A 16,830-nucleotide genomic window follows, 5' to 3' on the forward strand; every position below is an offset into this window, starting at 1 on the left:
TCGCCAATTGCTTCTCGCTACAGTATTAGGGTGACCTGCGGTATGTGATTCATCGATTCAAGTAATAGCAAAGAAAATTGACCAGCCTAGTCTTGCCTGATTATCAAAGCAAAAAATATGCCTTGAGTCTGTCGGTTGCATGTGCAGTATCCAGGCTCCCGTGTGGTTGTTTTCGAGCTCGAATGTTATTGAGAAACTTGACAGCGGCAATGGTTGGATTTCCTCTGGGCTGAGAATAATAGTTATCTTAATGGGACAGCTTCAAGGTTCTATTCAATTTCAAATGACGCAATCGTCCCAGAAGATGGGATACTGACGCTAACATGCGAAGCGGCCGGAATACCGGTTTACGTTTATTCCGTGACGTTGCTGCGACCCTTTTTTCTCTCTATTTTGCCCTTGATTCATGAGAATCTTGAAAAAAACAGTAAATTCAAGCATTGGAAACATACATTTAACTAAAAAGACAGAAATACCATGTACCCGCAAAGTCGTGCAGGGTATGTTCGGTACATGCTGGGAACGAGGCCACTTTCCCATCTGTACTCAGCGTTTCAAACATTGGAACAGCTAGGAGACGATGATGTCTGAAATGTGGTCGAAGATGACTCCATAATCTTTGATGTAGACTTCGCTGTCGTCAAAGCCGACATCGACTTGGTAGAAGATTCCGAATCCGTAGCATCGCACCGACTGCCATGCTTGAGTCCATTCTCGAACGCACAGGTCGATGTAGATCCTTGGTAATTGAAAAATTTCACGAGGCCAGAATCTTCCACTTCAATCCATGCAGCTGAAGAATTTCCCTCCATGCCACAAGCCTCCACCCCGTGAACAGGGTAGCGATTGGTGCCGTTTCTGACTTCCTCCGCTGCCAGTGCGTTAGTATCTCGTTGTCGACTCTCCTGATACGAATTCACTTACTTGAACATGTCTCTCCCTCGAGTCGGCCAAAATATGCTGAAGACCCTGTGCAGCCATGGTTGTCATATGACCATATCGCGCATTGACCATCAATATCGATGATCTCTAGAGTGCCACCGAGCGAGCCGCTTGCATAGGCACTAGCAAGAATCATAATGACTGAGAACCGCATCTTGTTTATCTTCAGGCGAGGTGAATAGGCTTGAAATCCGAAGATGTCTTGTGTGCTACGTCCAGTCCTGTGTTGTGTAGTCAAGTATCTGGGGAAGGACGGTAGAGACTTTTATAGACTTACCTTGAGAGATCTAGGGGCTGCATGTTGTCTGTGGCAAATTATGAAAACGCTGTCTGTTTTCTGAACAAAGATGAGGCGCATTCAACATCATGACCTTAGTACGTTGCATATATTGAGTCCGACTACGAGCAACAGAGTTCAGGGTCAAGAAACGAGTTCCTGGAACTTATCAAACGTCAACAGCAGCGTGACCAACTATTTGATGACGATGGTATTCGTTCCGCATTTGGTGAAAACCGCAAAAATAGACTATGAGAGACTTTGTAAGCGGAACTTTGAATGTACCCGAGCCGTCCTACAATTTCCCGATTAAACACTAAAGCGTAGGCTGGTAGATTTCAACGCTACATTTTTCATATTATAGCCTTGATGAACTAAAGGGCCCTTCAAGCCCCAAATTTACAACGAGATTCCGTTCCCAGCAAAAGATGTGCCTCTGGTTTCATGCGCGTAAATCCAACTTGAAATGCTTCTTTGCTCCGCATATTGAAACCTTACCCATCCCAGGAGCCGTCAACCGAATACAAGCAATGTTGGCTATACGAATGCATGGCTTACAACAGGCCTCAACTAGGCACCGGTGTCTTTTATTTCCTGCTCGGCATCAAAGTTGATTGTTGAGTAATGATCCAAAAATATAAATACCTCGACTCCCTGCGTCTTTGCTTTCCACGATAGTTATCCAACCACTTTGGAGTCGATTATTCCTCACGCTCGGAGTGACCTGATATCTCTTTCTCTTCATCCAAGGGCACTTTGACAAATATATGAGAATTTTCCATTGAGTTCTGAACAATTCCGTTTAAAGTCTCTTTTACATTCTTTCGAGCTCTACTCCTCACGCCCAATTGCCTCATTGAGAATGAAAGCCAGTCATAGCTATTTCGACACTGAATCCGAGTTTGACCGCCTGAAACTCGTCGTGGAGATTGCTCTTCAGGACGATCTAGTGGCATTTGTGGAAGAAGCTCATTCGTCGCTTCAGTCGCGAGGATGTTTCAAGAAACGGGATCGCTTCAAGAGGTCTCTCCTACATTATGCTGCCATGGGAAATTGCACAAATCTCCTTCTCTATCTCCTAAAGAGGAAGCCCAATGTGGATTCCCGTGACCAGTGGGGGCGCACTCCCCTCTCCTGGGCTGCCCAGTACGGCTCATTGACTGTTGCAAAACTCCTCCTAGCGCAAGGAGCAAATATCAATGCCTCAGATTATGAGAGTGGCACGCCATTGACCTGGCTGTTACACGGCGGAGACGCTGATGTGACAAGCCTAGCGGCGACCGAAGCTTATCTCAGAGAGATGGGCGCGACGGAAATAAAATTGAGAGGTATCAAGCTGGCCTGGATTTGAGTTTTGACTTATACGCGCTTACTCCGATACATTCGCCCTCATATCTAAGAATCCCGACAAAGTGGAGCTGGTCTGGTGCGAGAATAGTACGGACATCAGATGGTGGGCATACGGAGGCAGTACTATGCACTGTGGTGCGAGATTAGGCCAAATGTCTTAACACCGATACTCGTTGCTCTTTCTATGCTGTTCAATTTGTGTCGTTGGAATGGAAATAAGAAACAAACAAGTGAATTTTCAAAAATAAATATCATAAGAACTTTGTTGAGAAGAGACATTCATCTTGCTTGGCCGTGTAGCATCGTAGACAAGGTATTTGTACGTTTTCCCTTTCCGTGCGCTACTAGACTGGTGCATTGGACCCAAGTGTATTGCAAGTATTTTATGATTCTTTTAATTGGCCAGAGTTTTGAGCGTATGGACTACGTCTTAGTACTGGGTCTTGTCAATTGTGTTGTGATATGAGGCTGGTGCAGATCAGGAAGCAAGCCGCACTATCCAATTAGCTCCGAGATATCTATACAGACAACCAGGTTGATTCCTAATCAGATTGGCTCCTACTTGTATATATAATCACATATTTCCCGTCACAATCAGGAACCAGGTATATACCTCTGAACTACAATAGAGCGCCTTGTCTCACGATGATTCTTTCCTGGCAAAGGCTAGTCTAGCAATATATAAGAAATAGAGGGTTGCTGTTGACGCAATGGCCACACCACATGAAATGGAAACGATGCAGGAGTGAAAAGACAAATCATGGAATACTAAATGTTTGCTCGCCTAGTTCGTCGGACTTGCGGAAAATGAAGACCTAAAACTAATCTGTATTCTGACCGTCCTATAAGTCGATCATTTTGGCAGTCTCAACCATTTTCCCTTTGGCCTATTGTACTTCTCCATTAAGCTTGATGTTCGGGAATTTAACTAAGAAGGTAGCTACAGTAGAACTTGACCGCATCAACAAAGGTTATGATTGATTGGAGACCGATAAGGAATGATTGGATTGCAGATTCGCCGTCTTCTAAAACAGACAATTTGAGCACTGTGAACAATACAAGGAGTCGGGAGATCCCTTCAGCCAGGTCACAGATCAAACAGCCTCCTCACAACCAAGAAAGGTAATACAACAGTGTCTAGGAAAACATTCTCGTAGTCTTTCTCTTGATCAAAGCTCGTGTAGCTCCCTTCTTCGTGGCACCATGCTTCGTCAGATAATTTATCATGGCTGATCGGTTAGGGCCCTGACCCGCACGTATCAGCCATGTCAAGGGTGTTGTGTACATATCATCCATGGAATTGATGTCCGCTCCGTTTTCGAGCAAGATCTTCATAGCATCCCATGCTCCATATTCTACAGCCCAGGAGAGAGGCGTACGTTTGTTCTGGTCGATGTCGTCTTTCGCGGTGCCATCTTGTAGAAGATAAAGGAGCAGCTCGGTGCAGTTACCCATTGCCGCGTAATGGATCAGGGACCGTTTAAAAGGTCCTCGCGGGTTGTGCAGTCCTTTGTATGCGAGTGTTGACTGGGCTTCCTGGAGAAATGCCAAAACATGATCATCTAGGTCAATCTCTCGAATGCATTTCAAGCGTCGGAATTCATCCTCTATGATGGTCATAGATCGAGGAGGAATTGTCATGTTCCTTACGGGTGTTTCAGAGTATAACGATCTATACTTTTGCGAGAACCGAACGATTGGTTGCTTGCTAATAAAATAAAAATTGCACTCCAAGTCTGAGCATCGTGCTTCTCTTGATATAGCAGGCCCCAAAGGTGTACAACTTTCAAATGTGATGGTATGTGCTTTTTCACTGGCTACAATTGCGTGCGAAGAATTGTTGCATCTGATGTTTGTTGATTTCGGGGTTGGAAGGTAGATTAGATTCCATTTCAGCGTCGGATCATTTACTGAGGGTCATCGTTTGTTTATAATCCAGATGATAACTGGACAGAACATGCGCTGGTGTCGGCTGCGGTGCGCAGTATTTGGGTATGCTAATTTATGCATTCAAGCCATTTATAAGCACTTGTTCATCCCCTTTTGCGCGCGCTATGCTGGTCATATGAGGGGTTGAGGTGAGATTGTCGAATTTTCCTCACAATAATTCGGGTGATAGATCCAATTCTTCGTGCATTGCTGGTGTCCATCGAAATTTCGACCTTTATATTTCATTCAAGAATCCAACACATGTACTTGAACACATTCCCGTTATCAGATATGAAAAAGCGACCCAACATCGTTTGAGAACCACATGAGGCTTTAAAACCACGTGGCAGCAGCAGGAACGGAAAGCTCCCTCGAGCTACCAGGGCCATAATAGATACATGTACCGGAAGCAGCATAGATCTTTCCTCGATGAGAGTACAATAGAGTAGATTGATGTGGTGTCGTGGCCCGGTCTTCACTGATGCTAAGGGTCCAAAATCTGGTGCTTGTAGGATAGAGTCTGAACGTGCGCTATTGGTGGATATCCTGTACTGATGGTATTGACCTGTCAGCCTGATACGCACTACTACTTCATTACGCACATGACTCCACCAATAATACAATTCACATACACATGCTACAAGTGCTATCTACACTTTTCGAACTTGCAAGATATGAAGCGATGAAAATTGTACCGAAAGAGTTGCGAGTAATCACCAAGATCTACCAAGCGCAGGGCGCTTGCCCATTGCAACCATGTCTGTCACAACTCCAGTAAGACTGACCATGCTGAAGTTGAGAATTATGATATGAACCGAGCTGCAAATGCTGTATCCACTCATGTCCTTGACTTCGGCGTGGCTCAATGCGAACCAGCGGCAATTACTTCGCAATGCGAGTGCTATGTTGCAGAAAAGGCGGAACGGCGCATTTTTTTTGAATCATACTGGCAAATCATACTACCAACTCTATGTCACAGTTATTCTGTTTGAAAACCTTCTTCGCACACTATTGATGAACCATGTGACAGGCTGGAGCAGAAATGAGCTTTCTTCCCTTGCATCCGCATCCATAGGTGAGTCTTCCAGAATCACTGTGTCTACCTCGCTGTTTTCGTCATCCCCCGAGGGCTCGCAGATATCTTCCTGGACTGAGTCCCATTCATCATCGCTGATCGGGCTTGGTCTATGCGTCTCTACTTCAAAGTGCCCCCATTCTTCGTCAGCCGTATCATGATCCAACCGGTCGACCAATATGTGACCTTTTTCTGATCCCTGTGAATACACATACATCACCCAGTCTTGCATAGCAGAGTCATCCAAATACCCCCCACGTGCATGGACATATTCTATAACGGTGAAAAGACGTTCCGTACCAGCGCCTGTAGCTGGAATAGAGAGTAGATCTCGGGCCAATCGACTGAGAACTGGCCACTCGTGTTGACGATCTTTCCAGTACGAGCATGGCGAGATATTGACAGCCCCTGCAGTGGGTCAGTGTCGAATAGAACATGCACTGGACAGTATAGACAGACCTTCTTGGAGATATTGATCAACTTCATCTGGCTCACCTCTCGAACTATGGAACGGACCAGCTAGTGGGTGTAGAAGCCGCTCAAGCCCTAACAACTGCGGGGAACAAGATAGTCCATTTGCACAGGACAGGCTCGTGGGCATTTGGGGTGAATATTGTAGATGAAAGATTCTCAAAAGTTCGATGTAGCGCCCAGCAGAGCCCAAGCCCTGTGATGACGTGGCGTCATCAAATGCGGACACTTTGTATTGGGGCGCAACGAATGTTCCAGTGCCATACATGACCTCAAACTTTTGGAATGTGTTTTCATAGACTTCTGCAAGCTCCATCCGTAGGCGCAGGAATGCCTTTAATAAGGTCCGCTTCCACGGTGCTGACTTTCTTCTTAATATCCCAGCTGACTCGTCGATATGCTTCATCAGTGCCTTGAACACGAAAGAGACGTTGTGGACTGTCGCCTCTTTCGATGCCAATAGAGCTGTGGTAAATTCAATGAATGGTGTTATCAGCTGCACCAGGTAATCGACCTTCCGCCAGTCATTATCTGTTAATTTATGCTGTAAATTCCCACTTTCATAACAATATTGGTCAATAAATTTTCTCAAGCTGCTGGCTCGCTTCAGCATCAAAAACAACGATTTCCAGCCGTCTTCTGCATCATCTAATGGTAACAGTCGAACCAAAGAGGACTGGAGAGATAAGAATGCATTCCGCTTCTGGTTGGTCTCGTTGACGTACTTTGCAAATGACCGAATCTACAAGGCACAACAGTCAAAATGTTTCTCGTCAATGGATGGAGGGGATGTACCTTTTCCAAGACAATCATAATTTCGTCGCCGTTCGAGGGGTCAGTCCAACCATTGACGTGTGATATTGCTCGCACATTTTGAACCTTTTCTGGTAAGTTTGTAATGTTTTCAGAAAAATGCCGAAGAGAGAGCTGTATGGCTTGCACTGTGCCAGGAACGCCAAAAAAGCACTGAAGATGGCTGATACCGCCAGAAGAAACAAGTTTCTCTTGTAGTGACAGCGCCAAGTTAGCATCGACCCTATAGTCGATAATCACGCTGAATATCCGACGGAGGAGCCCTTTCTTCCTGATCAGTGCCAATATTTGATCCCCCGGGTCAGTCCCTGTCTCATTCCTGCAAAGCATCTCGAGCCCAAGCAGGGCCTCTCGGTACCTCCATTCTGTATCAAAGTAATACGCTATCATAGCCAGACAATCTTGTCCCAATGAACTTTTCCAGCAACACAAGGCGATTGACACTTTCGAGTCCCCGGGCAGATCCTGCAATTGCGACTCTTGATAGCTACTTGCCACATCGTGCATATGCTGGCGGAGTTGCTTTGACGAGGGAAGCTCCAAACCGTGGGGTCCGGCATAGACCAGGTTCAACAATTCCTTGAATGTGGGTTCTTCTGTCACTCCAAATGAAAGGTTTGCGGTTGTAATTGTCCGCAGAAGCTGATCTTTCAGCTGCGCCTGGTCGAATCTGCTCCTTGGGGGGACCGATCCCGCACGGGCCACCTGGATTGGGCCTGAGGTGACAGCAGAAACGGCCACCTTCTCCTTGCTTCTGCGACAAGACGTAGATTTCAGATGCTTGCCCATTGTGCTGGTCCCATGAGATTTGTGATGTGGGTGATGAGGGTGATTCAGCGGCGCCAGGCAAGACCGACACACGACCTTGGGTCGACCAGACCCGACCTCTGCCACCTGGTCAAAGTGCCTCCACACCTTCGAAGAACGCGACTCAGTCGACCATCTGAAATTGTATTGTCCATTTTTGGTCAGTTGTTGTCCATATTCGGTCTCCAGCCACCAGGATAAGAAGTCGTTCTCCTGGGCGGTCTCGTAGAGTACCCAGTGTCGGCGGTCAGGTGCGAATCGCGTGAGATTGGCCGAGGGGGTTCTCGGTTGGCCAGCGGAAGGCTGTAAGTCGTTAAGTAAGAACCACTTCACTGACTCCGGGTGAAGACATACCGAACACCGCGATACCGGGGTAGGTGACGAGTCTATGTCTACCCCAATCGAACACATCGCGCTAGAAGGTGTTTCACCTGCGAGAAGACCAGCCGGTTTAAATGAGAGGAAACCAAGCGAGATCGATGTGAGAATTTTATTTCAGAGTAACCGCTGGGTCCCAGGAATCAGTGTTCGCGTCAGATATTATATATGGCTGTCCTGACGAACCCATCCATTCCTGCCTTGGTGCTGAGTTCGGTGAATTTCGTCATTGTTGAGTCAACGCGGGTACACGTTGCAAAATCTCTTACTGCAACCCTGTTGATCATGGGTTCATCAGGTGAATCAACTGACCACTGGTCTTGTACCATAAGCCGGGTGAAGCACCCCTACATTTCTTTGGCCCTTGCTCGCCTGTTGAAACACTGGCTATAGTTATAAGTGCGAAGATCGAATAGACCCGTGGTTATAAAACTGGGCGTCGAACCAGATTGGACCCGCGACATGCACCATATTACCCAATATTTTGCTCGCACCCAATTTGTCTACCTGAGACGGCCTCGAAAGAAGACATTGATTTTGTCGGAGCCATGTCTTCGCACAACGAACTCAGTGACTGTGAAGCACAAGAGTCCATTTCCGAGTACTCAGATGATCTTATCTCAGAGGATGATATTTCGGAGACAAGTGAAGACCGCGCATTCGTGGTATCCGATGGAGAACAATCGGCCTATTCGAACAGATCCTCTGCGTCTTTCAATGACAGCCAGTATTCCTCCAATGACTCTTCTAATTTTGTAAGTCAATTGGGGATACCGTTTTGGGTATAGGTATATAAGCTGACATCTTCAGAATGGCCAGAAAGTCCCGCTATGCATAGTTACCAAACGTACTATCGAACAAAACGGCGGTCCCGTTGTACAATATTTAGTGATATGGCAGTCCTGGGAGCAGGAAAAACCACAGATAAGGAGGGATTTGGAGGTTTGATTTGGACTTGGTATTGCAGCTTTTCATTATTCAATTTGTCAGGAAAGTGGCTCTCTGTTGTGCGTGCTAAGCAATGTCGCTGTTTAGCAAGAAGGCCATCATTTGAGTTGTTTTCCCAGATATTTAGCCATGTTGGCATAGTAGAGAACATCTACATACATTGTTAGGCATCTGCATCTTGTCCATTGCACATTGTCCTAGTATAACCTTCTCACAAATAAAATAGTCTCTGTATTTCCATTGGATGCATCAATGTACACCTTTAATTCTGCTCTTTGTAAGCTTGTTGTCACGCGTTGCACGGAACAATTATAGCCAAAAAGAACTTGTGCTGTATCCAACGTTGAGTGACAAAACGCCTCCCACGATGCCAAAAGTCTCAAACAGTTCGATCAACATGTGCGCCTCTCTACTCTCACCAAGAAAGAAAATATTTTGCACAATGGAAGCGCTGCTCAGCGTAAGCACTGCTGAAAGGCTGCAACGGGGAAATACTTAAGTACACCTAGTCCTCCGCGAAGTGCAACTTTTATCTTAAGCATCAGAGTCTCACGCAGACGCCCTCAGATATTTTCATACATCAATCTCATTCCCAAGGCCCACTTCGTACCTGCTTTCGTACATCTACATTGTCAGAGACTGACACTTGTGGGTTGGTCAAAAGATTTTGTTACAGCAACGCGTTGATATCGCCCTTGATGCTAAAAGTACTGGAACTTCCGCTTCTGTCGCATTGGGGGCGTAAAAGTTGGTATGGCATGACTCCGATGGCCATTTGCGAAAATACTGAAGAAAGCAGGAAGCATTGTCCTCATGCTGATCACTCCTCAGAAATCCCAGTCACCAAAGTCCCTTTCATATATTCGAAGACTGAAGAGCTCGTTTGGAAGTGGGAGCAGTCAAAGCTCTGTGGCCAGAGTATTAACGTCACTCTCTCTTCCAACATAATTCCACCAGCCCATTCAGCAAACAAAGCTGATAGCCGGGGAGAATACGTATCCATAGAGAATGGCGTCATTCATGTCTTCCCTCAAGCCCAGCTCAGCAATCTGGAACCGCATGACTATCAGATTGGGATTCTGCAGACAGCGCATTCAGCCAATTTGAAGATCATTCTTCTCGGTTCAAAGAAAGAAAAACAAACAAGCCGTCTCAGGAAAGGCTTCTCTCGCTTTCAACGTCCTTTGATGCAGAGAAGCGATTTTTCTTCCAACCGCTGGTCAACCGAATTCTGGATATCTGACTCGGTCGTTGTTGATTCAAGATCCACCGAACAGGCTATATCGGTACTCAGGACTGTGCTTCAAGACAGTCGTGTAGAGGCAGCGTACGTCTGTGTCGGCCTTCCAGTTACAATCTTCGGGCCATTATTCAACACGCTGGTCTCAAAATGGAACGCGAGCGCAGCTTCTTTTGAGTACTCCAACGGGTTTATCTGGATATATTCCACCCTGGACCCGGCAAACTTTACGATTGATGCGCTTGACCCTGCCAGTCTAACCAATGACTCACTTTCCTCCCTGCTGGAACGAATGAACGGTAAATCATGGCTTGCTAGGGCAAAGCTCATGTTCAGACTCGAAATTTCGAGCAGAGAGAAAGCGACTATTCTTGCTGAGCTATTGGAAGTTTCTCATATACATGCAACCTCTTCTCACAAGCCCATCACTCACTGTTAGGACCTGCATGGAAGCTGGAGGATGGTACTACTGCTGCTGTCATCCATTTGTGAAGTATACGCTGCCAAATGAATGATAAGACGAGTATTTCAAATCTTGTGATAGCTTTACTTTGTGATTGGACCGTCACACTCACAATAGAGCCAGAAATATCTTGTAATGGTCTTCACCATGCATCCTATTGGAGGAACTTCAGACCAGGAACCAAGTGCCACAATTAGATGTAGCAAGCCTTATTAATGGATCTGCAATATTAGTACGTAGAAGGAGTTATAAAACGCAAATGCTGTGATATAGGTGCGGTCTTGTCGAATCTACATTAGATCGAAACAATTCAATACAGTAAAACAGCTCGGAGACATGTTCGCTACGACACGACCGCCTTCCTCGGAAAAGATGTTTTGCGTCTTGGACAAGTGCGATCCAGATTGCATCAATAGGCAGAACTGGGTCCATTGAAAGTCCAGTATGAAAGCCCCAAGGGCGGAACGTCACAACAGTTTCCATGGTCGCCGTCGCTGTCCACGGTCACCTTGATCGTCTTGACAATGACAATCACTGCCCAATTAATAGGCGGGCATGCGACATCTAAAAAAGCCTCTTTGGACGTTGACTGGGCTCAACTTTGGAAGTATGGGATAATGAAGAACCGCATAATATTACAGCGATTTGATCAGTGTATACTTGTGGTTCAACGTTGATCCTATACTTGACGAGCCTCATCTTATGCAATAGATAGCGTTTTTATGTTGTCGGTGATCCTTTGATGAGGGATCGATGATGATCATTTCAATCGTCAACCAGTCATCTCAGTCCGAGTCGTACAAAGAGGCCTTCCCATCTTTTTCACCAGCAGCATGATCACCGCATCAACATTGTAAGGTGCTTTCGACCGCCCTTGCAGAAGCACTGGGACGCCCTGGTTTGGGTTACCTACAGAACTTTATATAAACCTGCTAATGTTCAGTTCTGTCTCGCCTCAAAGCATGCCCCGCCCTGTTTCAAAGTTTGCCGAGTGGCTTGCGAGGGCTCCTATCCAAGATAAATTCGGTCTTTGCGGACTCCTCGCTCTTTTATGCTGGATATCGTATAGCCTTGGACTCAGATTTAGCTATTTACCACTGAGGTTACAAAGCGCCGTATCCTGGAGACGCTTCTTCCAGGCGCCAACACCAGACGTGCTCCAGTCGCTGGATATCCCGTCATACTCGCAAGGGGGCATACTTGCAACCCTGGTGATTGCCAACGTCATTGTAATCACCTTTCATACTCAAAGCTGGGCGGATGTGCACAGGCGAGCCGGATGCCTGGCGGTCACACACCTTGTTCCCCTCTACTCCGGGTTCAGCTTCAGCCTTCCGGCCCACATTTACCGTATCGAACGGGGCACGTTTCAGTGGGCCCACCGGTGGCTAGGCCGCATTTGCGTGCTACATTGCCTTCTTCATGGGTCCATCTTGATCACAATGGCTCGAAATACCATGTTTGGAGCTCCCCTCGTCCTTCCACTCCTGGTACGTGAAGCGCCACAGAGAACGGCAGCCTTCCTATTTCCCGTAGTAACTAGTAGTGGCTAATATGGAACAGGCCGGATGCAGTCTCATCTCAATCATGCCTTGGACGCTTGCTGGAATTCTTCGACGGTGGCCGCAACTCGGCCTCGAGGTCCATTATGTGCTAGCTTCGATCGCCACCGGCGCCCTTTTCTACCATTTGATCGACCGAGCATCATCCTACCGCTGGGTTTTACTGGGTGGTATTTGCGCTGGATGTGCCTGGAGTGCCGTCACTTGCCTGCACAGCATGTGGGTCCATAGGTCGTGGCGTATCACCGCTCGAAAAGCCCTCGCGCGGTCTTCCAACCGGCTGTTATGGCTTGATATTGTGGTTCCAGTAGAGTGGGTGGCTCGACCGGGGCGGTATGTGCAGCTCTGGATGCCACGCTTGGGAGTCAGATCCTGCTTGCAGCTTCCTGCATTTCACGTGGCTTCGGTGGCTACAGTGCAAAACCCTCCAGAAGCACCAACTCGTCTGCTACACATAGTGACCCGACCTGGGCAGGGTGTGACTGGTAGGATCGCACAAGCTGCGGATCGTGCGCACTCCACAATTCATTTTCCAGTGTGCGTGCTGGGTCCTTACGGGCACCCACCTTACCTGGAACAGTACGGGACCGTCGTGTTTGTACTTGAAGACATTGGACTCTTCCGTGCGTTGCCGTTCATACGACACCTCGTTGAAGAAAGCCGAAGCCGGAAGAATACGGTGCGACGGCTACAAGTTCTGTGGCAAGTTAAGCTGCAAAACTTCAGTAAGTGTCCCCTTCTTGTCAGATGATTTGCAATGTCATGCGCTTACCGAAATAGACCATCCCCATTGGGTAGGGAACGAAATATCGCAAATCCTCGAGCTTGACCGTATGTTTGACCGAGACGATTGTCCCGAGCATAAACATCGAGATGACCGGGGATTTGATGTGAGTGGATCCCCTTTCTGCTAATTTTTAACATTAAATCGGCCTAACTCAATATAGATCCTGCAATTCACCACGCATATTCTAGGCACTCAGCCCGCGGACCAGATTCGTTACCGCAACCGAACGCGCTTGAAAGTACCGTTTCCATCCCATTGACATCACAAAGGAGCTGGCACGTTTTATGGACGGTAGAGGCGGAAAAACTGCGATTTCTGGTATGACTATTTATACCCTTTGGATTATGCCAGCGCTGACTGGTCTTAGGTATGCGCAAGCAACCCGTTACGCGCAGCAGTTCGCCGTGTCGTTCATCCCAGAATGACGGGTACTGTTCGGTTAATTGACCTGGACCTTGAACCCTCTGGCAACTGGTGGACTGGCGATGACCCTTTCGACCATGTAAAATCCGACAGGATGACAGCCTCGGAGCGAGCAGAATCTTGCAGTGCTGGTACAAGTTTTGAGCCCACTTGGACGCCGGCCCCCGTTCCTGTTGCACATACGGTCTCTGAACAGTCCGCGCGGCTCTCAGGAGAAACATTGGTCGATATCAGACAATCCTGGCAAGGCGATGGGTCGGCGGTTGGAGGCCAGAGTGCCAATCACAAAAGTGGGTTCGGCAGAAAATCATGGAGGGTGTGCATGGCATCAGGCGGTGAATAATGTCGAATCGGATACACCGCCTGATGCCGGATAATACACTGATCTTGCTGGGCCGGGGCTCGGAGGTAGATCTAGATCGATCAGCGGACAACGCTAACCAAACAATGGCCGTGCGAAACCTGCTTTACTCATGACCACTATTACGTGAATTTCTCGGATTTGATTCATTCAGCACGTGTCGCTTGTTCGTACTGGAAACGTGAGATATATATATACATGGTTGGCTCTAGCAAAGGTATCCTGAGCTGGGTTGGCAAAGAATAGCGCCAATTTATGATAGTAACCTTCCTCTCACGATACATTCCACCTCAACTCACACTCCGATGTGAAAGACCAATGATGGCATTGGAGGATAGGATAGAAACAAAAACCGAAGGAATTGCTTGACTATGTGACAGTGACATCAAAAAAATAGAGGATGCACGCCGGCCAAGTCGTTGACCCTCGGATCCAAATTAACTCAAATTATACATTCCTCATTCTTTTTGACCATACCATATACCATTTTGACGCTGACGTCGAACCGATCTATAGGCTATCGTCTGCTGTTGCTAGTTCTTTCGAGGTCCTCAGCTAGCGCTTGATCGAATCCGGTTCCTAAAAATCCACAGAAGGGCAATATGCGTTTGAAAAGGGAAATAGATTCATAGAACAAGATAATAAAGATGACGTACATTTGCATTGTTTTCTACTCTACGCTAGTTATTCTCATTTAATAGAGTAAAGTTGAACAGTTGAAACTTGAGTGCCACGTACATCTCAAGGCGCCAGAATCACTCATGGCCAGCATAGTCCAAGTGGCCCCCCTTCAGGGCTTAGCTGGCCACGGAAATCCGGGTCATACATGGTTCCTGTCTTATCTAGAGTAGCCACATACCGATTGCGGCCCCCACGTTTGCCGTGTGTTTGATAGTGGGCATTGAGGCTGTCGCGTCGCGAAAATCTGCGTTGGCACCCAGGGACCCAGCAAACATGGGGGTTTCGCTCCTGAATGATTTGTCAAGTGACGGCTCAAGCCTTTTTGGCGTTTGAATTGGCGCTTGCATCCCGAAATTGTGCAATTGAAATGCCGCCCTTGGGTACTGTGTTGTAAACCTCCTGATCAAAGTTGGAGGGAACTTGGGTGGAGATTGGATTGAATGCCTGTGAAATGACTTGGCCCGCCTCTACAGCCTGCGTATTCTGGAAAATGTGCTGCCCTCCAGGCTGCTCTAGCCAGGGATCATTGGTATTCTGTGAGGCTGGCAAAGGGGAGGTTCGAACACATTCCGTACAATGTCAGAGTAGCCAGGAGCGGACTCCGAAATAGGTAGGTATCGAAACCAGCAGAGAACAGGCCGCCATCCGCAATGGCTGGAGCCTGGGTCCATTGAGTAACCCCCATGTCGACAAAAAAGACCATGATTAATGCTTTGGCTGGTAAGTAATTGGTATGTCCAGCCCTGAGGACTAACTTCACAGGTTTGAGTCGGGGAACTCAAGTTAGGCTGTTCAATGGGTACGTGTTCGGTCGGGTATTTTTTGCTCGCTTTTGTCGCCGTAGAGCAGTGGTGTGTCGCTTAGGAAAACATATCCGTCTCCCACATATTTGTTTTTGCGAAAACCGATCCATAAGCTTTTATCATTTGTGATATTCCGCTCAAACCAACATAAATCCGAATTCTCGTGTCAAAAAGCGAGGCGGGAGAAGGAAAGGTAGAAAACTCCCAGGACGATGATGACTGATCGAGAGTCGATCAGTGTATTATCGAGATCTAAAGTGTATCAAAGAGATGGCCTCTTGAAACAACATGGACAAGACAAACAGCAGAAAGTGTCCACTAACCAAAGACGTAGAGCTAGATGACTGCAAAGTTGTTGTTCGCCCTTAACAGTGGCATACAGACGACTCAACAAATTCTGTCGAAAAAAATATTCTACCATCTGTGTCCGAATGTTTTTCCAACACTTGGCCTCTAATTTATAGTTTGTAAAACACATGAATGATGAAGAGGACTAGTTGAGGCGAGATGGTCGTTGATTAAACAGTGATCAGACACCCCATATAACTGAGGCTGAAGCTTACTGTGGGATTTTTTTGCCGACAACTGAAATCAAGCAGTTACGAGTACAGACTGATTGGAAATATGTAATTGTTCACCGGCTGGTCGAAGCACAAAGTTACGCCGTTGAATGTTTTGAAGCTGTTCGAAGCCGCAGGACATGTTTAATGCTGCTGGAACAAGCCAATGCATTTTTAGCACATCCATCAGCGAGTACAGGCTTGCACTCAACCAACACCAGCATTTAAATAATGCGGATTCGTTGATACCGTATCTCTATCAACCCCAACGAGGCCGTTATGTGTCTCCAAGCAGACTATAAGAGGCTTTCATCCTGAACAAAATTAAATCAAAACTGATTCTTCCCCTGTCATAAATGAGATGCACACAAGACTAGGATACATGATGAAGAGATCATGAGCCGGTGGGCTTCAATCCAGGTTGATGAAAGCCACCCAAGGGATGCTTCAATCCAAAGCCGACAGATGCTTCAGATGCGCTCTCTTACAGTATGAAGCCATATCTCGTGGCTGGCCACTGAAATTTCTACCCGCAGCTGGATACAGCCGAAGGAACTCTGATGATCGAGCAATTTCAGCCCTTATCTTGATAGCATAGCAAACGTTGAACGAGGATGCGAAGCAAGAACTTAAGCGGCTTGCTCCCAGACGAAGGCTTCATCAGTGATGTGTATCTGACTTCATGTGTGCCTGGGCACCTCCAGCTAAGCGAGGACGTTGATCAAAATCTCTGGCTTTCGAGGAGGCCAGCATTGACCTGCAGGCAAGGAGGTTGCCTCAGCTTCTGCTGATGAGCAGCGGCAACAATGGTGTCTTTAGGCAGGCTTGAGTCAACAAGGGCGACTGACGGTCCCGTGCCTTAACAGTTGGAATCAATGCTCGAAAAGTGGGCTGGGCATGTTGAGTTGATGCCGAAAAGACTGGTAGGGACTCTGGTGGGAATCATGCTACTGAACTGTA

At 47.1% G+C, this 16,830-nt stretch overlaps 5 protein-coding genes across 5 annotated transcripts; 2 read left to right on the forward strand and 3 right to left on the reverse strand.

The window, feature by feature from the left end:
- Window positions 1–5,466: 5,466 nt before the first annotated feature.
- Window positions 5,467–8,075, reverse strand: N7511_001761 (uncharacterized protein; the record flags this gene model as incomplete). Its single annotated transcript, XM_057124186.1, has 4 exons — window positions 5,467–5,981; window positions 6,033–6,786; window positions 6,840–7,967; window positions 8,019–8,075. The coding sequence occupies 4 exons, from the start codon at window positions 8,073–8,075 to the stop codon at window positions 5,467–5,469; spliced, it is 2,454 nt and encodes an 817-aa protein (XP_056989919.1).
- A 515-nt stretch (window positions 8,076–8,590) lies between these two features.
- Window positions 8,591–8,990, forward strand: N7511_001762 (uncharacterized protein; the record flags this gene model as incomplete). The annotated part of the gene is made up of 2 exons (XM_057124187.1): window positions 8,591–8,797; window positions 8,853–8,990. The coding sequence occupies 2 exons, from the start codon at window positions 8,591–8,593 to the stop codon at window positions 8,988–8,990; spliced, it is 345 nt and encodes a 114-aa protein (XP_056989920.1).
- Window positions 8,991–9,952: 962 nt separating this feature from the next.
- Window positions 9,953–10,560, reverse strand: N7511_001763 (uncharacterized protein; the record flags this gene model as incomplete). The annotated part of the gene is made up of 3 exons (XM_057124188.1): window positions 9,953–10,069; window positions 10,216–10,291; window positions 10,322–10,560. The coding sequence occupies 3 exons, from the start codon at window positions 10,558–10,560 to the stop codon at window positions 9,953–9,955; spliced, it is 432 nt and encodes a 143-aa protein (XP_056989921.1).
- A 1,095-nt stretch (window positions 10,561–11,655) lies between these two features.
- On the forward strand, window positions 11,656–13,808 carry N7511_001764 (NADPH oxidase family protein; the record flags this gene model as incomplete). The annotated part of the gene is made up of 5 exons (XM_057124189.1): window positions 11,656–12,183; window positions 12,257–12,980; window positions 13,036–13,145; window positions 13,203–13,280; window positions 13,410–13,808. 5 exons carry the CDS (start codon window positions 11,656–11,658, stop codon window positions 13,806–13,808), a joined length of 1,839 nt encoding a protein of 612 aa, XP_056989922.1.
- Window positions 13,809–14,819: 1,011 nt separating this feature from the next.
- Window positions 14,820–15,210, reverse strand: N7511_001765 (uncharacterized protein; the record flags this gene model as incomplete). The annotated part of the gene is made up of 2 exons (XM_057124190.1): window positions 14,820–15,049; window positions 15,072–15,210. The coding sequence occupies 2 exons, from the start codon at window positions 15,208–15,210 to the stop codon at window positions 14,820–14,822; spliced, it is 369 nt and encodes a 122-aa protein (XP_056989923.1).
- Between the last annotated feature and the right edge of the window lie 1,620 nt (window positions 15,211–16,830).

Source organism: Penicillium nucicola (assembly GCF_028828085.1).
Source record: "Penicillium nucicola strain IBT 29836 chromosome Unknown utg000001l, whole genome shotgun sequence".
Classification (NCBI taxonomy): domain Eukaryota; kingdom Fungi; phylum Ascomycota; class Eurotiomycetes; order Eurotiales; family Aspergillaceae; genus Penicillium; species Penicillium nucicola.